This window comes from Eublepharis macularius, chromosome 10 (assembly GCF_028583425.1).
Source record: "Eublepharis macularius isolate TG4126 chromosome 10, MPM_Emac_v1.0, whole genome shotgun sequence".
Taxonomy (NCBI): domain Eukaryota; kingdom Metazoa; phylum Chordata; class Lepidosauria; order Squamata; family Eublepharidae; genus Eublepharis; species Eublepharis macularius.
In genome coordinates this window covers 65,152,478-65,179,077 of record NC_072799.1, presented here as the reverse complement: position 1 = coordinate 65,179,077, position 26,600 = coordinate 65,152,478, and the positions used below count along the sequence as shown (strand labels likewise).

The 26,600-nt window shown below is 43.2% G+C and overlaps 1 protein-coding gene across 1 annotated transcript in view; it reads right to left on the bottom strand.

Annotated features, from left to right (window-relative positions):
- CPE (carboxypeptidase E) overlaps positions 1-26,338 on the bottom strand; it is a 96,174-nt gene extending 69,836 nt beyond the window's left edge. The window contains exon 1 of the mRNA XM_054990554.1: positions 25,819-26,338. Coding sequence (XP_054846529.1) covers positions 25,819-26,152 — 334 coding nt within the window. The 5' untranslated portion in view covers positions 26,153-26,338. The remainder of the gene's footprint in view (positions 1-25,818) is intronic.
- Between the last annotated feature and the right edge of the window lie 262 nt (positions 26,339-26,600).

The following is a 26,600-nucleotide window of genomic DNA, read 5'->3' as shown; positions in this document are numbered from 1 at the left end:
TTTTTCATTCATTCTAGATGTGCAAATTTATTAATTAACAGTCCAATCAATGGGTTTCGACTGGAATAACTCTGCATAGGATTGCACTATAAATTCTTAAAATAATGATGCCACACACTGCTAACAGATAATAAAAGTTGCTCATAAAACCTATTCTCAAACTTTCCAAAACACCACAAATCAAAACCATTTTTCAAAAACTGCATCTGGTTGAACTATGATTTGATCTCTCCTTTATAAAAAATAAATTTGGACAGTAAGGCAATACAACAGCTATCTAAGACAGATGGTAATTCTGGTTTGTTCCAATAACAAGCAACGCTAATCTTAGCCATTCATAATAAATCCACAATAAGTTTGAAATCTGATTCCTCAGTTAATCATTTTGTGCACCCAGAAAAACTGTGTTAGAATCAGATGGTATCATCCAGCCCATCCTCTCCTTGATTTAGAAAGAAAGAAAGAAAGAAAGAAAGAAAGAAAGAAAGAAAGAAAGAAAGAAAGAAAGAAAGAAAGAAAGAAAGAAAGAAAGAAAGAAAGAAAGAAAGAAAGAAAGAAAGAACGAACGAACGAACGAACGAACGAACGAACGAACGAACTGCTTGGTCTAGTATATTCATGGTACACAAACCATTGCATTTCTTTGTAAAGTTAAAACATTTTATTGAAATTATAACTCAGGAATTGTCAGCAGTCAAGCCATACTCTCACACGTTAATAGGGAAGTTTAAGAATATGGCTGTATCATAAACCACTCTCATCATGTGCTTCAAGCACATGGCGCATTGCCAGGCTAGGCAGAACACTTCCCGATCCAGCTGGAAGGGAAAATCATTGGAACGCGAGTCATGAGGCAGGACTGGCCAGCAGCCCCATGTCAGGGTTGAAGTGTTTGTATGTAACCAAAGAGACTCCATATTAAGTCTTTCAGTATTCTAAGTGCTTGGTTCACAGGTGCCAAGATGTTCCCAGCAGCTATCTCATGGAAGAGGAGTGTTTTGGCTATCGCTTCTCCAGCCTTGGGAAACTTTCGCTTTCTCAGCTTCAAAGGGATTGTTTTGAGAACTATGGGGGGAGGTTGGGCCTGCTGGGTTCTGATGCTTTGTAACTCATGCTTTGCCTGTCATTCGTAACAATACACGTGTACCAGCCTGGATATTGTATCTGGGCCCGTGGACTATAATGAATTCTTTCTTCAGTAAACTTCTGAAAACAACGGGCTTTTGTATGATTGCAGAAGGTAGTCTGGAATAAGGACATTATCTAGCCACAGTTCTGACACCCCACACCCTGGAGATGTGCAAAGATGTAAAGACAAAAGTGGTCTTCCAGGAGTTACTGAGTTAATCTCCTCTACAGCCTTCCAATCTTCCCTCACCCACCTTCCTAATTAAGGCTACTCAGGGATGTAATAGCCCTTCCTATCTAACAAATGCAGGTCATCAATCACCTTTCTTACCTTTAATAACACCTGGGAAGGTTTAATCAAGTCTTTCCCAATTTATTGTCTCACCTCTGGAGACAGCCATTAAGCTATTGTTTGGCGGGCAGAAGACGCAATCCTGCCCCAAGGTACATTCCACAGAATATTGGACTGCTCTGCCATGTGCTCAGTGTGTGTGTGCCTGAGACCCTATGCACACCCCCAGACACATGGGTCTCCTTCCTCTTGTCAGGAAGTCGTGGCTGCTCAGCCACTGCTCTTTACAGACATCCTCTATATCCTAGACTGATAAATATCTCCTGACCCTGAATCTCTCTCCCTCTTCCTGCATTTTCCACTTAGCTATGTGCCTATGTTGTGTGTGATCTCCTGTGTGTTTGCTTTTGCTGCCCCTTTAATGAAACCATGCCTGTTGAACATCTGCCTGGTTATTTCAGAGGGTTCTCTAAAGGAATTATCCTGGTATACATTTGTGGAGATCCAGATAGTTAACCCGCTCTTGCTGCATCTCCTTGTATGCTAATTCCCCCAACTTGCAAGGAGACCCTTCAGGGTAACAGAATTAAGCCATACACTTTTTTTTTCCTGGCAGAGTCCCTATACCTTTAGCAACCTGACAAGTAAAATCATTTCCAGCATTCAGTTAAGCAATAAGAAATGCTTACCTTGCCAAATCGCTAGTTCTAGTACTGCCCCTACTTCTTCCTTCCCGAATCTCAATATCATCAGGGCAGCCATGTTTTCCAGATGACTGTCTTGGGGAAATCTACTTTCCAATCAACCTGACTTTAAAGGTATCAGCGTTTCTTTGTTTTGCATTATACATGCCTATGGTAGCTTAAAAGCAGAAGTCCATTCATTAAGCAAAGCAATTGCCTATAAAGTCTGTATTCTTTCTGTAGACTATTATGACTGTTAACATTGTAATTTATTGCATAGCTAGTTCATTTAGGCAAGCAAAGGAACTGGCATAAACATCATCTTTTACCTGCAATTGATTTATTTGCCTTTGAACTTTCCTCCTTAAAGCCTCAAACACAAATTTGATATCTTTGGTATTGCCTAGTTCTTTCTATCCCTGACCTGGATAGTACAGGTAACCTGATCTAGTTAGATCTTAGAAGCTATGCAAGGTCACCCCTATTCAGTATTGGGACAGCTGCTGCAGCATAGTAGTTAAGTGGCTGGGCTCTGAACCGACACGCTACTGGTTTGACTCCCACTGCCATGAACTCTGCAAGTGTCCTTCGATAAGCCACGCCTCTCATCCCCAGCTCCCTAGCTGTACTATGGGGATAATAATGACACTGATTTTGTGGGTGTGGCATTAATCTGTTCAGAAGGGTGGTATATAAGCACACGTGTTGTTATGGGAGACTACCAAGAAGGTCAGACAGAAGCAGGCAATGGCAAGCCACTTCTGAACATCTCTTGACTTGAAAGCCCTATCGGGTCATCATAAATTGGCTACAACTTGATGACAAAAAAAGTTCTTTCTGTTTCTTCCAGGCAAACAAGATTGGAGAAAGGCCAGCTGAAACTGCAATTGCAATCTGCAATTAAGGGGATTAAGGTGCATCCTTCTAGCCTCTCCTTTAATTTGCTACATCAGAAACTACATCAATATGGTATTCAAACTGAAAAATGGCTTCCTTCGCTATCCTAGTTACATTAATTTGTGAGGGGAGGGAGTTATTTTTATTTGTGAATTGTGGCAGCTGTAAGGAGAGAATTTGAGGGGGAGAGAGGAAACCAGGAGTGGAGGTTTGTTTGTTTTTTTCTATTGAGGGAAAAGACTGTAAGCTCAACCCATATGCTACTGCAGAAAGAATTTTAAAAAGGAACACTATTTTTAAAAAGTTGATTAAATAAATAAAAATAAATGGTAGCATGTGAGTCAAAGCTCTAACAGAAAGGTTCAGAAATCTATGGATTAAATCAGTCAATCAATCGATCATTTATTACGGTCGCAAGACCAGCCAAGTTAAGTACAGATAAAAAAGAATAGGTTTTAAATACTTAAAATGGACAAATACATACAAGATTTTTTTATATATATACATATCTAACTATAAAACTCACTTCATTAATTCACTTCCCAGCAATTGACATTTCCTTCGTTAAGTGATTCCGCTTCCTGAGTACTGTCACACAGAATTTTGCAACTGCATAAGATATAGTTCTCTGACTATCCTCTAAAAGATATACCCAAAGGGTTTCAGGACTAACACTATGGATTAGAGAATCAGATAAGCAAGCTGTTTCATTATGCAATTGCCCTACTGCACAAGCAAGTAAACCATTTATGCTTCGCAAAGTACTGAAAGAACCTCGGATAAAATTGTTGTAGGAGTGCGAAGTATAATTTTAGCATAATATAAATTGTGCTAACAATTCTAGTAGGATTATGCAATCGCTCCCTTGTCCTACCTTCATCAATATTCAAATTTGAATTGACGTTGATTCAATACAGAATGCTGAATTCACTGTTGTTTTATACGACTCATGGAATTAGTATTTTGTAATCTGTCACAATGCTTGGCCCTAAAAGCACATTTCTTAAGACTAATCTGATGGGATCTGTTTTTGTTTAGAATTTGATGTTGCTGGCACCATTCACTCAGTTCTACATTCTTAGAAATAATAGAAGGGGTGTCAGTTCAAAAGCATCTGATGTAAATCAGAGCTGAACGCATGGTCCATATAAATAAACTCTTAAGAGGATAACAACGCCCAATGCTAGAGTTTAAAAGCAGGAGTGAAAGCAACATCATATCCACAGATGTCAATAGATTATATGTATTTGGAATCCATCGGTTGGATCCAGCCAACTCTTCCACTCAGTATCGCCCAGTTCCCCTTTTTACTACAGTCCCTGACAACATACTTTTGATCCATACAGGTCTCATGATTATTCCACCATAGCCTTTTTGGTGGTCAAAGGGGAGCTTTGCTCTTTTTCACCAGTGGAAAATCTCATTGGATCCAACCCTAGAAGAACATAAGGAGATCCCTGCTGGATCAGACCGGTGGTCCATCTAGTCCAGCATTCTGTCTCACACAGTGGCCAACCAGTTGCTATAGACAGCCAACAACAGGGCATAGGGGCCTTCTCTCGATGTTGCCTCCTAGCACTGGGATTCAGAGATTCGTTGCCTCTGAATGGGGAGGTTCCCCGTAGTCACCATGGCTAGTAGCAACGGACAGACCTGACTTTGTCAGGTCCCCTTTTAAAGCTGTTTATACCTGTGGCCATCACTATATCCTTTGGCAATGGATTCTACATCTTAATCACTTGTTGTATAAAGAAGTATTTCCTTTAGTCTGTCCTGATCTACTGCCCATCAGCTTCATTGGATGCCCTCAAGTTCTGGTATTATGGGAGAGGGAGGAAAAGTTCTCTCCGTCCACCTTCTCTATTCCGTGCATAATTTTATAAACTTCAGTCATGTTCCCTCTAGTCATCTCGTTTCTAAACTGAAAAGCCCCGGACTCCAGCCTTTCCTCATAGGAATGCTGTTCCAACTCCTTAATCATCTTAGTTGCATTATTCTGTACCTTTCCAGCTCTGCAATGCCCTTTTGGAGATATGGTGACCAGAACAGCACACAGTATTCCAAACGAGGCTGCACTATAGATCTATAGGGGCATTATATTGGCAGTTTTATTTTCAATCTCTTTCCTAATAATTCCAAGAACAGAGTTTGCCTTTTTCACTGCTGAGGCACACTGAATTGACACTTTCATTGAGCTAATGCTCTGACCCCAAGGTCTTTTCCCCTCTCAGTCTCAGTCAGTTCAGACCCTATTAGCATAAACTTGAAGCTGGTTTTTTTTGTTCCAGTCAGCATCACCTTACTTGCATACATTGAACTTCATTTGCCACACTGTGGCCCATTCACCCCATTTGTGGAGATGCCCCTGGAGCTCTTAACAGTCTAGGGTTGCCAGTCCCCCAGTGGGGGCAGGAGATCTTCTGCTCCCAGCTTCCTCCCATCACAACCACTCACCAGGCCAATGGGCTTCGTGGGCCATGTACCCAGTGCAACGTGACAGTGTCACTCTCAGGAGTGATGTCATTGTGCAGGCTCCTGAAGTGCTTCCAGCGCAGCACCAGGTCAGTTCAGCCTGTTTAGGGGCCCAAATTGGCACAGTGCAAGATTCAGGACTCCCAGGCCTGCGCAATGAAGTCACTCCTGGAAGTGATGTCATCACACCAGGAGCGTGCATGAGTATGTCCAAGAGGTAAGCGCCAGGTCCCTCCTCCCCCAGCTGGAAGGGTAAGGGGATCTGGCAGCCCTATAACAGTTGGCTTTGGTTTTCACTGTGTCATTTGCAACCACGGCCTCTACACCATTCACCCCTAGTTCCAGATCATTTACGAACAAGATAAATAGCACCAGCCCCATCTTTTAAACCAATTTTTGGTATGCACAGCCATTTTTAAACACTAGAAGATACGGTCAGCAAACATATTGAATTATGCATCAATTGAATACTAAGCTACTGAAGCGGGTAGTGCTAATAGTGCTACATTTGTAGTCATGCACAACTTCAACTCTTTTAAAGTTACTACCATCCTTTTTTTAAAAGCCATTGACTTCATAAGAGCTATTTACAAGAAATAAAAATAAGCTGCCAGATCTTTTCTGTAATGGTGTTGTACCTTTAAATGCTGCCTTATGCCAGATGGTCTTGGCATAATAACAGCAGGACGCAACATATTAATGCTAGTCAAACAAGCAACTTGTGCTGGTTGCAGACCAATGAAAGCTACCTCTGCCTGCTAATCCTCTCTGTAACCATAGCAACTTTTATTTCAGACAGTTTTGCAGTCCTTGAGTCAGACAGGCTTGCATGAACCCAACCATTTTCACCAGGATTTTAATGCAATCAGTACATTTTAATTCCGTATGGGGAAACCAGAAATTAGAATGCATATCCTTTTAAAACAATTGGAGCATAAAGAATGAAGCATGAATTTGTATCTTTATCTAGAGATGTGTTTGCTGGACTGTGACTTGTGACATTAATCATCACAAAACAATAAAGGAAGGAAGAAACATTTGGTGTGCCTGATGTTGAGCCAGAAGAAACAGATTCAGTAAATGCAGTCACATCTTCACAAAAAGAAATAAATTGGCCCCAGCTCTCAAAATGTCAGCCAATAGATTTCAATTTGTATCCTGACATCTTCAGATAATATAAGCCAAGTAGAAATTACCACCCTACTCCCACCTATATCCTGTCATAAAAGTGAACATGTCATTCTTTGAACTGCATTTGGGATGAAGCAGTTACCAACTGGTAGAACTTGGAAGTGGAAAATGTACAGAATTGCAGACAGGCATGGAACAATGGCCATTTTGCTCAAACAAATGTTATACCAGTTACATACCTGGTAAGCAGGGGCTGTACTGACACAGAACAACACTGGTTGACCATGCTGACACCAGCACACGATGACTGGACTCTTTGCTCTACATGCCCTGTTGAGCCTGCAGTTAGTGTGGAATATGAAGCTCCTTGTAGTTATCCACAATGTTGCCCCTTGTTGATTCTCCCACCCTTGGGGCAAAACCCAGCCTTCTGGTTTACCACAAAGCTAGGTGATATCAAGAGGACTAGAAGTGGCAGTGGCAGAGAACTTGTATTGAGTCTGGCAGATCATGCTACAGAGCTCATTATAAGACCTATGAAGGACCCATTTGCTCTAGACCTTTTAAAGTCTGGTTTCAGACGAGGCTATTGGAAGTAGACGGCCGTGCTGGCTGTAGCTGATTACTTCCATCTGAATGTAGAAAAAGACCGTGTCTCTTTGTTGCTCCTACAGGATTTATCTGCTGCCTTTGATACAGGGGACTATGCCATCTTGTTGAATCTCTGGGAGGCGGAAGTAAGCATCAAGGGATATATTTTGGACTTGTTCAAATCACTCCTCACTGACCAAACTTGAAGGATTGCCATTGGAGACTAGGTATCATCACTGTGGGACCTATCCTGTGATTTTCCACAATCCTTTCTCCCATGCTCTTCAATCTCTTAGGCCAAATCATTTGTAGTTTAGGGATCAGATGTATCAATATGCTGACAATACTCATCTCTATATCTCTCTATCCAAATCCTCTGGCAATGTGGTAGCAGTCCCAAATTGCTGCCTAGCTGCTGTGATTAAATGGCTAAGTGTGAATATATTGAAACTAAACCCTAGAAAGAAAGAAGGAATGCTGGTTGGGAAGGTGGAAGGTTTGAAGGACACTATGGGCCAAACTACAAGTGACGCCTGACACAGGTTGGACACTTGTCAGCTTTCTTCAAGTTTTGATGGGAAATGTAGACAGCTTGGCAGAATGTTGGACAAGTGACAGTTGAAAAGTCCATTGGACAGCAGTCGGAGAGCCAAGCTGCAAGATCAGGATGCTTACATTTCCCATCAAAACTTGAGGGAAGCTGACAAGTGTCCAACCTGTGTCATTCGTCACTTGTAGCTTGGCCCTATGCTCCCCACTTTCATTGGGGTTCAGCTGATGCTTGCTGACTCAGTTAAGAGCTTTGTGATTGTACTGGATCCAACATTACTGCTGGAGAAGCAGACAATGCTTTCTTCCAACTAAATCTAGCCCAGAAGATGGTTCCCTACTGTGATATAGACAATCTGGCCACCTGGATTCAATGTCACAGCAACATTGAGGCCGTTTTCACACGTACCCGTAAGATCGTGCAAAACTCACAGAACGAAGCGTCTTCCTAGCACGGTTTCCTGGCACGATCTCCTTTAATGGCATGAAGACGTCAGAAATTGCGCCATTAAACGAGATCATGTTGGGAAATCGTGTTAGGAAGACGCTTTGTTCCGTGAGTTTCGCACGATCTTCCGGAGGCTTTGGCCATGTAGAAATGGCCGGAGACTAGATTACTGTAATGCATTATACACAGGTCCCCACTCAAAGTGAATTCAGAGACTCCATTTGGTGCAGAACACTGCAGCCTCACTATTATTGGAAGCCAGACAGAGCATGCCTATTACTACCATTCTACAATCACTACATTGGTTGCCTTTCAATTACTGGCTATCACATACAAAGTCCTCCATGGCCTTGCTACCTCACATCTGTGTGACTGTCTCTGCCATTATACTCTGCTTTGACAGCTTTGCTCATCTGAGCAGGGCCTTCTGCAGGTGCCACCCTGCAAATGGGCAGAATCAACAACTGCTTGTACAGAGCATTCTCTGCTGTGGCCCCCACCTTATGAGCTGGCCTGCCTAATATCAGGAAGGTTCACCCTCCTGGCTTTCCACAAAATATGTAAAATTGAGTTATTCAAGGCTTTTCACACAGGAAAATGTACTGCACTGTAAGAAAACTGTGTCAGTAACAAGCCTGAAGCAAAGGGTTAGGGATTGTAGAACAGGATTGTATAGCTCACACTATCTGTTGCAGACAGTACACAGGTTCCCACTATGAAATTTGTGCATCAATTAATGTGTCATACTAATGCTTATGCTTTGCTTCCCATCTTTCAAATTTCTGGTTGGTTCCAGATTTCTATGAGTCAGATCCTATTGCTTCATCTATTGGATGTCCCATCCTGTTGACTGGACTGACTTATTCCTTCTGTGTAATCCACCTTGAGACCCAGGAAGAAAGGAGGACTATTTAATAATATAAATAAGTCCAAAGCTATCTGTAAGATATTGTTAAAATATAGTATTCTAAAAAAAATTCTAAGACACTACACTGGAGAATTCATAAATGAGAATGAATGCTGAGAATCTTTTCAGAAAAGCTTTATGTGCATATGTAATTTCATTTGTAAACACAAGAGGAGATGTGAAATAGTGCTGAATCTCTCATTCACTGCACTTCATTTCTGTATTATATTTCAAAACATGCATTGGTTTAGATGTAGTCAACTTTTTTTAATTCAGTCTTGCCAAATTCCCCTTGTTGCTACATCCCTGCCCTGTATGGCTTTTGTCCATGCAGGTCCCATGACCTCTCTTCCCTTTTTCACCAGCAGATTCAAACCATTTATCTTTTTAATAAGGGAAATAATGTTAAAGAATTCCCATCAAGTAAGTGGAAAGTATGAAGGATGTGGAAAAACAGAGATGATATTGATGAGAGTTTTGCGTTCCTCGTTGATACAACAGTTCTTTTGTAGGTCAGCTGTCCGTTTCCATACATTCAGCTTCTGGAGCAAGGCAATTTTCTCTAGGCCTGTTGTTAAGTCAAACTCTTATACATATATATGTCACTGGGAACAGTGATGCTGAACAAGTCCAATAATGTTTTTACAGCATGCTGTTGTGAGAAATCATAGGAAATACAAAATGTATATTAGGTTTTTGAATCCAGTCCTGCTGCAAGACATAAACCCCAAGAGAAAATATCAGATGTTAAACTGATACAACAAACTTAGCATAAGAGCCAAGAATTTCACTAGAACAAAACATTTTTATTTTTTTTACAAATAACTACTTTCTGTAGGGTTTTGGTACAGCTCTGCATTGATAGAATTCAGTATGTAAAGACTATATGTAATGTTTTGCATTTAAATAGTTTAGATTTTATTTCCGCTTGCTAATGTGGGGATGTTAAAGTTGTCGCTGTTAGTTAAAATGCAGGCCTCTGAGGAAAGAAGGAGTGGGGCTGGATGAGTTATAGTGTAGTGTAATTGGATTGGACTGTAGCTAGAGTTGCCAGGCCCCTTTACCATCCCAGTATGGGAGGGGAGACACTCACCTTTTTGTGTGTCTTTGTGTGCACCCTCCTGGAGAGGTGTGATGACATCACTGCCTGGAAGTGACATCATCACGCAAGTGCTGGGAGACAGGTGGGTGGTAGCGGGAAGGGCCTACCACTCTCCCTTTCAAATAAGAAAGTCCAATGCATTTCCAAAACGTTCTAACTTTATACTTAACTTAAACTGGCATTTATCACAAAATGTAGGAAGTACATCCACTTTTTAAAAAATGTGTTAATCTTTACTCAGTAAGTGGAGACAGTTTTATGGCCTCAAAAAGGATGAAAAATCCTGCTATATTATGTCAGGGAGCAACTTGGGGGCACTTGGGGAGTTTAAGTGGATAAAAGATTGGCTGTTTCAAAAATGTGAGGACTGACAGCAACTCCGTCTGACTGACCACTTTTACTAAAATGTCTAAAGTGTGATCCATTTCCTCCACAACAGACATTACAGCAATATGTAAAATCGCAAAGAGTCCGGTAGCACCTTTAAGACTAACCAACTTTATTGTAGCATAAGCTTTCGAGAGCCACAGCTCTCTTCCTCAGATGCATCTTGCGGTAGCAATATGTGTATCTTGAAGCTGCATCCAAGTCAGCCCTCAGATGATGTCTTTAGGCATGTTAGGTTTTATTCACACAGTGGGATTTTTTTAAAAGATGTTTAAATTATCCAAAAGGTCGTTTTTCTTCTAGCACCAACTCTCTTCCATTTAGAAAGATACAAGATACTCATCGGTTTAAAATGGTGACTATATCTGTGCCAAAGTTCACAGCACCTCCTTCATGAGATGAAATTGTGATATAAAATACTGATAAGCAGAGTAACACTCCTCTTAAATATTATTGCTTGTATCACTTAGACACATTCAGAAGTCTCTTTTGGAGGAAAGGTAAGCCTCCCCCCCCCCTGCCCCCCAGTTCTCCTCTAATAGCAAAATTCCTTTTTAGCCACTTGGAAAACCATAACCTGCTTGAAGACTTCAACTTGAGCTCAGTGTTTGACACCTTGGAATCTGATACCATGGGGGCCCTTTTCTCTCTCATCACACCACTCGTACACAGACAGAAGTCTGGGGGGCAAAAGTATTTCTTGGAGATTGTGTTAAGCATACAGAGTGTGAAAAGTCACTGTCCAAAATTAAGGGCAGTGGGGAAGGGGCCAAGATGAAAATCAAGCAAACAGTTTAGGGCAGGCAGCAGCTGAAATGTGTTAAAGGAGGACTGTAATGAGCAGAAGAACCCATTACAAAGAGTTCAGCCTGCGGAATCTGGAGCTCATTTTGTGCTGTGCATATGCCATAGTATTTTGCTTATGTTCCTGTTTCCACTATAGTTGTAAATATTCCAAATTTATGTCATATAGGAGGAGTTCAGACATAAGTACAGTCTACGTAGTTCTTAGAAAACTGGCCCCATGGCTTTTCTCTATCAGGGTAATGCTAAGTAAGATTGATTATTTTTTTTACAAACCTGCTTATATGTTGACATGTGTTAAACAAGTGGACATATAAATAAAAACAAACTAGACCTTGAGCTTATTGAATTTCCCCCGGTGCTGATGCCAAATAGAGGAGAAGAATAACACATATTACTACACAGGGAACTTTTACATCAAGGTAGAAAAAATGTGTTACAAAAAAGTCACTAAGAAAACTTTCAGCCACAAAACTGCATCAGGAATAGCTGCAGGAATGCGCGTGAGAAAAAAACCCACCACCTTGCCCAGCCCTGGCTGTACCCAGATTGATCAGAGAGGTAGAAGCAGCAGTCTAGCTCCTACGATAGCCAAATACGGCCAGTGTCCGCTCATTCCCTTTCTCCTTTTGACAATAAGCCATTGTGGAGAATCTTACTCAGCTAAAGGAAGATAGCCTTTAAAAGGTGCTGCATGAAGGGTAATTCATCTCACTGTGCAAATCTCAGAGAATTTTACATGCTACAGCTGCCGCCGCCACCCTGTTCTTTAAGCTATGAATGGGCAGCTCACTGTATGAATTAAAGATCATACAGGTAGGCTTGGAGGGCGTGCATTTGATGGGACTCATATTCTCAAACCAACTGGCACCCCCCGCCTTTGGCCCAGGCTGATGGGAAGCAAGCTCTTGCATCTTCTCGACAAAGCAGACAATAAGTATCAGAGGGCTCTCACATCTGTATTCTGGACTGCGCTACTACGTATAATTCATAAGCAGCATGAGGGCAACCTTGTCCAGATAGTTTTGAAGGAAAAAGCACAACTTCTCAACATATGCCTTGGGTGTACCCCCAGCTGTAGGGGCCACTCCTGACTTCCTCCTCTGATCTGAGTGCACCTGCACAAGGAATCCTTAGTACACTAATTTTAGAAAAATGTTACTTGAATGACATTGCTCATGGTGTATATTAGAAACAAAGGCTGGCAGCTACTGGGCAAAGCAATTTATACAGAATAAAATGTCCATGCCTTAAAAACTGGGGAACCTGCAAAGCTCAGATAGTTAAAGAACAGAATTTTTTGTCAGATACTCAGAGGAAAACAGGACTGACCTACATGAGTAAGCAGACATTTGATGTCTGTGATAAGTTGCAATTCCCTGGCCTGCAGTATCAGACTATAATTTTAACCATGGTAGGAAAAAAAAGTTACAAAGCAAAGTAACCTTTAACTTAACATTTTTAACAGGAGGTCATTGGTTTCATTTATAAAAGATTAGAGATTGGATCAAGTGATACATCAGTACAACATAGGGTTGCCAGTTCCCCTTACCCTCTCAGTGGGAGGGGGGACCAAGTATTTACCAGTTTAAAGAAATTTGCACAGATGGTGCAACACGATGACATCACTTCCAGGGCTTTGCAATTTGGGCCATAAACGGGGCCAATTTTAGGCCCCGCTTGGAGCCCAAATTGGCCCAAAACGAAGTGCAGGAGGATTCCTTAGGCCACTGCGATGACTTTACTCCTGGAAGTGACATTGTTACACCCCACCAGGCTTGCCCGGAAGGTATTTTTGCCTTGTGGGCTCATTCCCTGTGTCTGTCTTCTCTGCCAGCCAGGTGAGTGATGACAGGGGGTAGAGCCAGGGAGTGGGGGATTCCACGCCCCCACTGGGGGACTGGAGGCCTTGTACAATGCATGTGGAATGTTTGCCCCATTAAACCAAGCTTTTCAGAAAAAAAGAGATGAATATTTGAGAGCTGAATCGTTTTTTAAAAAATATATCAATTTCTATCCACTCTGCCAATGCACTATATGAAGAGATGCCCTACGTTTTCTAGACAAAAAGCTATGTTGGAGGTCACCCTACCTCTCTCTCCTGCCACATTTGCTTGAATCACTGTAACTGATGTCTCTAATGTAAAATGCAATGCTATGAAGAAATCCAAAGAAGAAAACCTAACCAGTCAACTGTGACATTTTGAAATAATAAGCAAAAGCAGAACAGACAGGCAAGTCTTTCTGAGATACCCAAAGGAAGTAGAATGAAAATTCGTATGAGGGATGTAACATCCATTTGAGTATACGTTAGGGATACCAGACCCCCAGCAGGGTCAGGGGATCCCCCACCCCCAAACCCTGCCCCACTTACCTGGCCAGTGGGAGGCGTGCTCTCCAAGATCTCTCAAGTCTAAGCCGGAGTTAGTGCTGGTTTTCCCCACTTTAGTCCTAGGACTAAAAGTGTTTCACAAACATTATTTCCTCTCACAGAGGATTCTCTGGCTGACCCTCTCTGGTCTAAAGCCAGGCTCCACCTCCCTTTCCCTCTCTTGTTTACCCTCCAACTCCAACTGACAGCTTCCCCAACATTCCATCCTCAACTGCCATTTCAGGCTAGCCACCGGGGGGGGACATGTCAATCATAGCTCACTGACTGGAAATCTCAGCATTTGAAAGTCTGAAGAAGACTATTGTCTCCACAAAGTAGCACTGTCTATACAAGTGATCCCCAACATGGTGCCCATGGGAACTAGGCTCCCCAACAACGTGCTTCCAGGTGTCCCTTTGCTTCTTCCTCAACACAAGGAGCCTCTGCTGGATTTCCTATACTTCACTGGAGGAGGAGGTGCTTCAGAAGAGCTCAGAAAGCATCACCTTTGCTTTAGCAAGAAGTGCCAATTGAGAAACAGCAGCAACCATCATAGGAGCACATAGGAGCACACTTGACACATGATGGAATGTTCCCACATTTTGGGATTGGTTCCATCACCCTATGGCAGCCATCTTGTTTTACCACCCATTACTCGTTCTTAACATTCCCCAAAAAGCCCACAGGTTTAACAAGGTTGATCTATATAGAAAAACTGACGTGTCTGAGATGGTTCTTATCCATCTTCTATTTCAGTTGCATCTACTGGCAACAGACTCTATAGCTTCCACTGCCACTTTGTGTTAATGGTTAAAATGAGATGTTGGATCAAGGCTATATTAAAAAATCATGTGATGTCAGACTTCCATGACTGGATCTTCCAGCATGTTTTCTGGTCCTAAAAATCAGCTGCAGGGAAAAGAAAGGGGAGGTAACTCTTCCTACATATACTGTTTCTCCAGTCAAAATTGGGTACACATGTCCCAGGCTGCTTTAAACCCCAGTATAGAAAAAGACAGGTTACCCATATTGTGCTTTTTCCATACTAGTCTAGGGTAGCATTTTTAATTGGGGAAACAGCAGAAAGAGTTTAACACACACACACACATCCAGTGCCATCACTGCAGCTGCCATTTAGAGTTAAGACACATCAGGAAATACAACCGCTCACAGCAGTCAAGACTCAAGACTATGGAGACAAGGAATTTGGCTGTCTTTTCTTTTTTCCCTATAACTTTATCCCAGAAAATATATAGTTAAGTAAGTTTCACATTGGATCCTTTCATATTTTACAGAACTTACATATTTCGCCAAAGGAGTCTAGTATGGTGTACTCACATTTTATATACAGTCAACGCCCAGGGCCAAGTAAAAGCTGGCTTTCTCCCATGTTTAACATTTAGCAGATCTATGAGAACATTCTGGAAAAAAGCCATTCTGTATTTTGGAGTACATAATTGGATTTCAAGATTTGCCAAGAGTGTTTTAAAACACTCACATGATAAATAGTTCTGTTCCTAAAAGCAATTCTTGTTCCTAATGTATACATTAGGGGGTATTAAAATAAAATGTTCAAAAATTTCTTGTGGAGCATTCAAGACACCAGTCCATAATTGCTTAAGAGGCCACTGTGTTGCAACATCTATGTCAGACAGCAGTGTCACAACACTGAAAACTGTTACAGTTATGCAATTATTTTATGTTGTCACTCAGACAGGTACATGGGTGAAAATGTATAAAACCAGAGAGCTTTCCAAGAACCAGACTGGTTGTTTAACATTTTTTAAAATGTTTTATATCTTTTCACCTTTTCCCATTTCCTTTCCTGAATTCCCATTTCTTTTTTTAATTTTAAATATTTATTATTTTATTAATGTAAAATAAAAAAATTGGACGATCGAGATCATTATTCCATTCATCCCGAAAGCTCTGTATATCATAATTATTAACCGACAACATACAATATATACAAATATTGTATCGTTTCTGTATTGATTCAATAAGAATCTCCAAAAGTGGAAGAGATCCTGAAGCTGTCAGACCATATTTGGATACAAACAAACGTTGTGATTGTAAACATTGCTATTCAGCAGAAGTTGGCAAATCCTATGTAGACCTCAATTGGAAAAATGACCAGAACTTATCATCATTAACTATCAACTGACCTAAAGTGAAAATTCCCGTATCTGTCTAAACCTTCCGTAAGAAAGATTTCTTCTCAATTTTTAAATCCTGATTTGCCCATAATGCTAGTTCAGCATGTGAGAACGGGTCAAATTCATATTGTTGTGGTATTATGCACCAAGGTGCTTTTTTTAAAAAAAATAAAATTTTATTGGATGGGTTCACATACATTTCAAAAACATTTGACAACCATATACCCCTTTTCTTAATATATGTTATCCCACCCCCTCCCCTTTTCCCTTGTTGACTCCCAACAGCACTCTGACCCCTTTTCCCCTAATAACTAACTCTAGGGCCACCCAGGTGCTTGGATCCCATGGGACTGTTCTGCAAAGAGTGGTGCTTTCCTTCTGGGTAAAGCAACTTTCTGCATAAGGGGGAGGCATCTTACACTGGAAGAAGGCACCAGCATAGGCAGAACAAATCTGTGAAATCCAACCCAAGAGCTGTACTGAATTTTTCTTCTTAAGCTTTCAAGATAATTAAGAAGAACTTTGATATATTATTTTCCTTTCTCATGTATCTACGAAATTTGTATTCTATTCATATATATATATATATATATATATATATATATATATATATATATATATATATATATATATATATATATATATATATATATATATATATATATATATATATATATATATAATGACTCGGGACTTTTTTATTGTAAGAACAGGGTGAGTCACAACTGCTTAGTCTGCAACAAGACCAATAAATCTCCATTTAATGATGGAACACTAACTAATGCTATGGAAACCAACCCTCTTGATCTGACCTCAGCGGGTGGCTCCTTTTTCGGTATTGCTGAGTGAGACACCTGATGCAAAAAGCCATTGTTCCTAGAAGTAGCATTTGTAGTCCTAAGAACTAAACATGGGATGTGGGAGATCTGTGACTGGATCTTCTAACTTTTTATTTGTAATTTTTAAATTAAAAAAACAGCAAGTTAAACTGGATAGAACCGTGGTGCCAGGAAAAGGGGTCTTAACCCTTTCCTCCCAGGACATTTTCCAAATCTAGAGCCCCCTCTCTAAAATGTTAACAGTCCCTTCTACGGAATACTAAAAGGAACAATACAGATGCATGCCCCTGCCCCACACCAGGAGGCTAACAGCAACTTCAGGAAAGGGGAAGAATTTAGGTTGGGGAAACAGCAAGGGGAGAAGGGATAAATACAGGGCTTTTTTCTGGGAAAAGAGGTGGTGGAAATCAGCGGGTTGCCAGCACAGGGGGCAACTCTTGGTGGGAGGTGGTGCCCCTGGTACCACATGTGAGCATGCAAAGTGAACGCATGCTCCCAGGGCCAATGACATCACTTTGAGTAAGCTGGAACAAGGGGGGACTTTTTAAAAGTTTACATGGCCCTCTTGAAAATGGTCCCAGACAGAGAGGAGTTTAGATTGCCCTCTGCGCTGCTCCAGTGGCACGGAGGGCAATCTAAACTCCCCTCTGTCTGGAGATGAGGGGGCGGGGCCACCAGCCATGTGACCATTTTCAAGAGTTTCCGGAACTCCGTTCCACCACATTCCAACTGAAAAAAAGCCCTGGATAAATATCAAACCTAATTTGAAGCACAAGAGGCTTCTCTTAAGTGCAAACAAATGTTAGCTAAACCAAATGTGGATTATCTATTTTTGTTATTCAGCAACAGAATACTGAATTCAAAGACTATCTTGAAGTATGCAGTTCCTGTCTAGTCCAAATCCTGCTTATTGTAAAATTAAAGTCTAATTTTTTTTATGTCATTTATAGTCCACCTTTCTCATGGAGACTCCAGGTGGATTTAGTTTCCATGGTCAAGGACAAAGACATGCTTTTCTACGGATCAAGGCACAAGCTGTCCCAATTGCTCACCAGCAAACAGCCCGCTGAAACCAGCCTGCTGGTAAAGAGATCACTGGATACCTTGCAACAACCACTAGACTGCCACATTTAGTGACCCTCCCTCGCAATGCAACATGGGGTGTTGAAATGCAGAACACAACAGCACATTTATGCACATTTTACAAGCATTGTGATTAATTATTTACAAACTGCTCTTGGAGATTCCTATGTGAGATCTGTATGTCCCTCCTTCATACATTTCAGTAGAAATGGGAATAGCAGAAATAGGAGTTAAACTCCTTTGCTTTTCCCTCTTCAATGTACGGACTGACTATCAGTGCTATTTTTGGAATATATCTTTTTGCAATAGTCACACAGACATTCCAGATGTTTTAAAATCCATTAACCATTTGTGAGTTTTTACTCCTATTTAGCTAGTACACAGTGGCTACTGCACAGATAAGCAGTAAGCACCCCCAAGACATGTGTTGAATGGCACAAGCCCAGTCCTTTTTGCAAAGCATAGCAGCTCCCTTGCTCCCCCCCCCCACCACAAAAAGCAGGCATGTCGTTGAGCCAGGCCTCAGCATAACACCAGGGCACTGTTTGGACTAGGACCAGTAATGTCTTAAACCAGAGCATCTTCTGTTTCTGTCCCATCTAAGTGACAGCAGCAATCCCACAGTGGCTGGTGCTGTATTGCACAGACATGTCACACTGCAGCTCAGTGTGATGACGTAGATATGCTCTGGAGGCTTCCAGCTGCCAGCCAGCACTGACCCCACCACTACCCAGCTGAAGCTGTTTCATGGCTAACACAACCTCATCTCCTCCCGACCCTGGATTTTGTTTGCCAACACACCATCAGCTTTGCAGGTAGACCCTGCATTTTATTTGACGCTTGGGCCAAAAAGGCTGCCAACCTCCATCCTGATGTTTCACAATTGTGTTGCCTGAACATTATCCTTCCCTTGCTTTTTCCACAGTCAGACTCCCTAAATATCCACATGAAGGGTATGAATTTCAGCCACCGTTGTCCCAATGCCTTCACATATTCTGTGGGTGAGTCTTACCAGAATCCAGGAAGGGGCTGTGGCTCAGTGGTAGAGCACCTGCTTGGCACACAGAAGGTCCCAGGTTCAATGCCTAACATCTCCAGATATTATATTGTGTTCATTTTATTCATTAAAATATTTTGACCCTGCCTTTCCTCTTGGTTTAAGATAAAAATATGAGGTAACAGGTGATGGTCAAGATACCAAAACACTGGAGCGCCTCTGCCAGTATGAACAGAAAACAGTGACTTTGATGGACCCATGGACTGATTCAGTGCAAGGCAGCCTCACGGGTCCCTGGGTCTCATCTTTATGCAGGAAACCAAGAATAATTCGCTGGCCAACCCATATAAAATACACGGAGTTCCTAATAAAAAATAAATCTGCAGCAATTTAAAGAGACAAATCTCTCACTTGCTTAGCTCAGAAGGGAGACAGCATTAGTGACTTTCAAAGCTAAAAAGAAAGGAAGGAAGAAACTACACAGATTAAGCCACGCGAGTGGCTACTTTGCTTTAACAGAAATTTTGCTGGTTTTTAAAGGGAGTCAGTGTTCCTAAAAGAGCATGAAATAAACTCTGGAAGACTGGCAGTGCTAACCTGAGCAGGTCCACTCAGAATCCTACTGAAGTCCATTCACTGGGGCTTACTCAAAGGAAAGAATTCTTAGTACTGTACTGTGAATTTTCCAGACAGTTGAGGGCTGCTCAGAGGTTTTTTCTGTAGCTTTATTAAAAAGCAAAGTGATTGCTGAATATCGTTCAGGTTTATGCAAACTAATGACATGCCACCCATTGTCCAAGTAGTGTCTAGCATCACAAAGAGTCAGGCTAGAAGATGTGCTGCGTAACTATGGACAGAATACAAGCTGCTGTAGCATAGCGGATAAGTGGTTGGACTGCAAAGCAGGACTCTGTTGGTTCAGATCTCACTACTACCATAAGCTCAGCAGATGGCCTTGGAAGACTCGCTTCTTTCAGCCCCAGCTCCCCAGCCGTATTGGGGGGGGATAATAATACACTAACTTTGTTCACCACTCTGAGGTGGCACTAATTTGTCTAGAAGAGTGGTATATAAGCGTGTTATTGTTGTTTTTGTTGTTGTTGTTGTTAATAATAAATCAAAGCCTGTATTTTAGAGCAAGTAAACGTTCCCCGGAGACCGCTTTGATCGGCGGATAAATGTTTAATGGTGGTCCCCGGCTCTAAGAAAGCCCGCCTCACTTCAACCAGGGCCAGGGCCTTTTCAGTCCTGGCCCCAGCCTGGTGGAACGCTCTGTCAATGGAGACCCAGGCCCAGTGGGACATATTATCATTCCGCCGGGCCTGTATGACAGAGCTGTTCCGCCAGGCGTTCGGTAGTTGAAGGTGGCGGTGTCATGTTGGCCTCTCACCTTTGGGGTGGGGGGGTTCTCCCCACCATTGCACCTTAATGTATTTGGTTAATTTATTTTATTATTGCTTATTGTATGTTGATTTTAGAACTATTGTTTTCTTGTTTTATTGATTTTAACTGTTGTTCACTGCCCAGAGCCCCTGAGGATGGGCGGTTTAAAAATCGAAATAATAAATAATAAATAAATCTGGCCAGTACTACTGATTGCTAATGTTATAAAGTGTTGCGCTTCTGATTGCGATTCTGATCTTTGTCAAATTGTTCAAGATACTTATCTGCCTCTGCAGGAGTGCATAATACCAATCATGTATTGCCAGTCCCCATCCTGGCCAAAGACTGTCAGCCTCTATGTGATAAAGTATTTTTGCAGAATGTCCCAATTATGTGACAGCATAAAAGCTACTGAATAAAGACAATAGGATACAAATCTTTCTACTCTGCCCTAACCATATGCACACTGCAACAAATTACAGCTCAAATCCCAACACACTGATCAGTGAGCGCACAGCGATTCTCAAGGCAATTCGGGCAAGGCATTCTCCAGGCATAAGCCCCAGTGAATAGACCTGCTCAGGACTACTAGCTAAGAACCACTGTATGTGTTACAAAACAGAAGAAAAGAAGCTAATGAACCCAGAACATGGATCTGTATCCCAGAGTACAGGAGCAGTGAAGGTCATTCCATCAAAAAAATCTGCACGAGTCTAAATTCTGGGAGGGGCATGGCTCTGACCCCAGGAATAGATTTTTTTTAATTTAAATTTTGAGTGTAGATATATTTCCACATGTTTAATGACTCTGTAAAAAAGTTCAACCAGATCCATGACTAGGATGCTGCTCTCATATACCAAACGTTCATGATCTGGCATGGAATGACTGACCTCAACAGCTGCTAGCAGTGCCTCCTACACAGGGTAAGTAGGCCCAGTGCTGGAAGCCCTCTCCCTTGCAGATACGCAAGCAGTACATCTCACCACACGCAGGGAAAATGGTGACCACAACCCTATTTCTGGATGATCGCCAGCCACTCCAAACATTGCTACTTCCAACGATGCAAAGCAGGACTCTTGCAGGATCACAGCCCCATGGTGCAGCCCAAACAGAAACTGTAGACAGAGTTCTAGTGTAGCTCTCTACATTGGCTAAATGACTACACCATGCCCCCAAACAAAGGCATCTCAATATGCAGTAAGCAGGAATACAGGGACTGGAAAAGTACCTCAAGAACCTCAATTACTGCCATTGTGGATCTCTTGCCTCTTTGCAGGCTGTCTTCCAACAGGGAGAGAGACCGAGTCTCAGATTCTAGGACTGTGTTCCATGCATGCTTCCTCTGTTGCTAGCACTTCCATTCATGCAAGGTCAATGTTCTTCAGAAGCCCTTGTGCAATCAGAAGTGCTAGTATGGGACGAAGGACACTTTGCAGTGAGGTCTGTCTACTCTTCATGGAACACAGTCATAGGATCCAAGCCTATACACAGCCCAGAGACCATCATCTGCCGAGCCTATCATCATGACCAACAGTTCCAGTGTCCAATTTGCATCGAGCTGCTCTACTACTGGGTTGCCAACTCTTTCGTTTCATATCTAAACCTTGACCACCATAGTTTGGACCTATCATGGGCCTCCAGTGGTGGGGAGAGATCTGTGATTCTGCAGTCTGTCAGGACAGCTGTCGATGGCACAGATGCCTTCTTACTCCAAGAGAGATGGCAACTCCATTCATATGACTTGCATCCACAACTCCATCCCTCATGCTGTGCAACAAAAACAAAAAGTTTCGCTGCTATATCCCTGTTTTAATGGGGCTTGGTAAATAGGAACCTAGCCCAAACTCCTATTGATGACTGACCTACACTGACTTCAGAATGAGATTGGGAAGGGGCTGAAGGCACCCTCCAATGCCTGCACAGATGTGCTCCAGGGCAGGGAGGGGTAGACTCTCTAGAGTTTACAATTACCCAATCACTGCTGGTGTGTTATAAACCATGCAGGCTGCAAGATGACGGGGTGAGAAAAGAAGAGATGGAGGATGGGAGTCACAGGGATGGAAAACAGCAGTAACAACAACAACAACAACAACAATAATAATAACAGCATTTATTAGTGCCTCACCCAGAGTGGTGAACAAGTTAGAGTTATTATTAACTTCACAATACAGCTGGGGAGCTGAGGCTGAGAGGAGCGGCTTATCGAAGGCCATCCACTGTACTCATGGCAGTCATGGGATTCGAACCAGTAGAATGCTGATTCACACCCCAACCACTTAACCACTGTTCTACAACCCATCAGCATGAGCTGCACATCCCTAGTGATCAAGTCTAATGGTGCAAAACCTAAGCTCCTCCTTGGATTCCTTAAAAGGCTGATAACTAACGACATGCAGGACTTGAACCACAGAATTCAGGCGTGCTTTCCCAGTGCTGTGCTTTTCTCTGCAGTCTTTCCTGCCCTCTTATGCATGGCTGACTTCCACATCAAGGCCAATGGAGGAGTTCAACTGCCCCACGGTGCATCATTTTCCTTTGTGGCCTATTCGTGCATGGTAAGAGCCATGCACTGCAGGGTGTGAGTTCAGTGCTATGTTTCCTTTTCTTTAGGTGTAAGATGATGCCAGGAAGGCACACCAGCATTTCTGTCCATTGGCTAGCTGCTTCCATCTATGGCAGACACAGAGCCTCATCGGCGTGCCACTCCTTTCTTGGTGGGTTTGGCAGTGTCACCATGAACTCCCTCCCAGTTGCTATGCTCTGAGCTCCCCGGAGTTGGGTCTCTCGGAAAGAATCTGTTCTCTACTGAGAGAGCAAAGGGTACCAGCTAGCACAAGCACTGCACCTGTGTCCAACGCTTAGGGAAGCATCGCCTGTGTATTATATCTAAAATATATTTTTGGAACATGTGTTGACCCGCCAACAGATTTATCACAAAGATAAACGCAAATCCTAACATACATTTCATGCCGAAGTGCAAACCACCAATTGCTGCCTATAAAAGTATGATTTACTATTGCAGTCTAGCCCAATGACTCTTACGCAGCTCAGGGGCATATACATCTCTATATATTACATATAATTTCATTACATATAATTGTTCATTTGCATGTTCTTACAGAGAAATTAGAAAAAGAAATTCCATTCCTTTGTGCTTTAGCAATATTTTCGTTTCCTTCAAATAACCCCCCTCAAATAATTTGAGTAATACTTTTGTTTAATGTACGTAGACATTGTACACATGTGTACATACACATCTTCTGAGGTTGCAGCAAAGTCCCTGTTAAGGGTATGCTGTATCACATTTTACGTATGATATGAAGAAAGCAATTATTTTGTGGCACCTTAAAGACTAATACAGGTATCGCGGCGTAAAATTTTGTGAGCCGGAGTGCCTGCTTCATCAGAGTCACTCTTATGCCACAATACCTGTGCTAGTCTTTAAAATGCTTCAAGCCCCTCTGCTATTTTGGCTGCAGCAGTGCAACGCGGCTATTCCTCTGGAATTTGCTTATTGCACTGTAGCGGCTGTTCTTGGCACTCATCTTGCATGCAACAACATGTTATTTATTCCAGGCTTAGTGCACTGATCATATATATTGCCCTCAATTATGGCTGTTCTGTAAACAGTATTAATGTTACACACGTACCTCATCATCCCAACCACCATCGTAATATTTATATTATATACTACCTGAGCATGTAATATCTGTTAACATGTTCCAGTTTCCAAGTTATCATCATGGTGACATGTCAAGATTTCTGTACTTTCTGAAACCCTAATACTCAAAAACCTGGTGCTCACCACTTTCTTAACCTATCTGGCAAGAAGACAATTTCTAGATTACAGCTTTTTTAAAAAAAAAGTACATGTCTTTGGCCATCAAACTATCAGAACCTTTCAGTTATCTCAAAGGTGCTCTCTCTTTCTCTCTCTCGCAAAGCTGATCTTGGTTACTATGACTATGTATCATTGTTATATTCCCATTGCTTTATCCGCGACCAAGTATTAAAAGCTTCATTTGGAATCCAAATTCCTGCTTATTATGCCTATTGCCTGGCAGTTTTGACATTTGTGGGGAGCTTGATCACTAGCAATGACTAACAATTGAGCCTGGCAACCATGCCGTGCAATGACATGACAGGCTGCATGTAGATCTCCCAGGTGCCTCTAGATTACTGGCTCTTTAAAAGCTGAAAGGAGGCAGAGGTTAGCGTTGCACAGGCAGGCTGTTTTTATCTCGCTTTGGCCAATTTTGGACGTTACAAGTGCAGTGTGATTGCTGCTAACAAAACAAAAACTACCCCGACATGGTGAGGTTGCCACATGCTCCATCCTATTATCTGCCATCAGCTTCCTATGTGGACCAGCCAGAATCTGCACAGAGTATTATTGGCAGCAATAACAGAAACTGGTAGCGTTGACACTGGCAGCATTTGAATCTAGTAGCACCTTAAAGACCAACATGGTATCTGAGGCAAGGAGCTTGATCTTCAAAAGCTTATACCCAGGAAATCTTGTTGGCCTTTAAAGAGCCACTGGACTCGAATCTTGCGCTTCTACTGCAAACTACCATGGCTACCCACCTGAAACTATCTTCAAGATATTCATCGAATAATCCAGTTTTTCTCATTTCAGCAGCTGTAGTAGTAGTACAGGATAAAATGTCCACTACACAGAGGCAAGGGGGAGGGGCACATGTGTGCTTAAGGACCATGTCACAGTGGAGAGGAAGAGAGAGACGACACTAGCTGTCCCACGTGACATGCAGCTCTCTCTCCACCTCTCGAGGGCTATCAGTTCCTTAAGTCAGAACAGGTTAATTCATCACAGCCACATGGAATGGCAGTGGTTTCTACCACTTCTCTTGGGTACTGGGAGTTCCTGAGGCCATAAGAAGCAACCATCTGCTCATTTTCCACTCCTGAAATAAGGGGGGGGGGCTCCACTGCTAGTCTTGTTATCTCATGTTTCCACTGCACACCAAGAGCCGGTCCACTTTTAGCAGGCAGCACCACATTTCACACAACCTGCTCACCCCACAACAGCACACCTTGGTGGACTCAGGATGTGAAGAGCTAAAAAGGCTGTCTGGATTTATCCTATGTGATAAATAAGCAGGTAGAGATTCTCACAACTCCGTTGCCATAAAGGTTCCATGATTCGCATCAACACCACAATTACACCTTCCAACTTGCCCAGCCTATAAATACTTATTAATTAGCATATAGGCAACATTTCCAGGGGCCACTAATATGTTCTCACCGCCAACAAAATGATTGCAAATTAGAATGATCTTTCACATCGCTCTGCCATAAGGGCGATCGGAGCTATCCTGGAATAATGGCGGATGAACGACATGCCGTTGTGATGAATTAATCATAAATCTCCCTTCCTTCGGGGGTGAAAGCGAAGAGTGGGGGGGGGGGAGGTCTTTTTTGACGTTCACATCCCCCCCCCCAACAACTAGAAAGAGGGTTCCCCTCCCGATTTCAGACACACACATACACACCCCAAAGCCGGCCAGGTCCTGCCAAGAGCAGAGCACAGACAGGCAACGGCGGCAGGTTCGGCCGCGGCTAGAGTTCGGTCCTTACCGGGCTCGTGCTCGCCGGGGTTGTCCGAGATCTCGATGACCAGCAGCTCCCGGCCCTCGGAGCTCCGGCCCACGGTGTAGATCCTGCTGATGGACGGGCACTGCAGCCACACGGCCACCAGCGCCTCCCGCAGCTCAGGGTAGCGGTGATACTCGAACGAGATGCCGTCCTCCTGGCTCAAGCGCCGCCGCCTGTTCGCCCCGCTGCTGCTGCCGCCGCCGCCGGCCGCCGCCGCGGCTTCGGGCTCGTCCGCCGCGGAGCCCTGCAGGCAGAAAGCGCCCAGCACGCCGCAGAGCGCCAGCAGCAGCGCCCAGCCCCGACCTCGCCCAGCCATGCCTCGGCTGCAGCCGCGGGAAGGAGACGGGAGAGGGAGGAGAAGGGCGGCTTTCTTCTGCCCGGCCAGGCGCGGAGCTCGTCCCGCCTGCCTGCTCTGCCAACGCGGGCTGGTCTGTGGCGCTGCTCTCACCTCCCTCGCCGGCAGCTAAACCTGCTCCATCCAGGAAGAGGCGGCGGAGCCTGATGCGCGCTCGTTCGCTCCGCAGGCTGCACTACTCACTTCGGCACCGAGGGGAGACGCAGCGCGTACCACTCCGCGGGCGCAGGGGATGCGGAGGTGACGTCCGCCCACGCCCTCGGCCGGCCGGACAGCCGCTGCGCCTCTGGCGTCGCTCCCAGAGAGCGGCGTGGGCAGGCGGGCGCGCTTTACCTGGCTGCGCTGCCTGCGCTGCCTCGATTTTCACTCAACGCAGAAAGCCACGGGGGCGCTGGGCACGCGGAAGCTA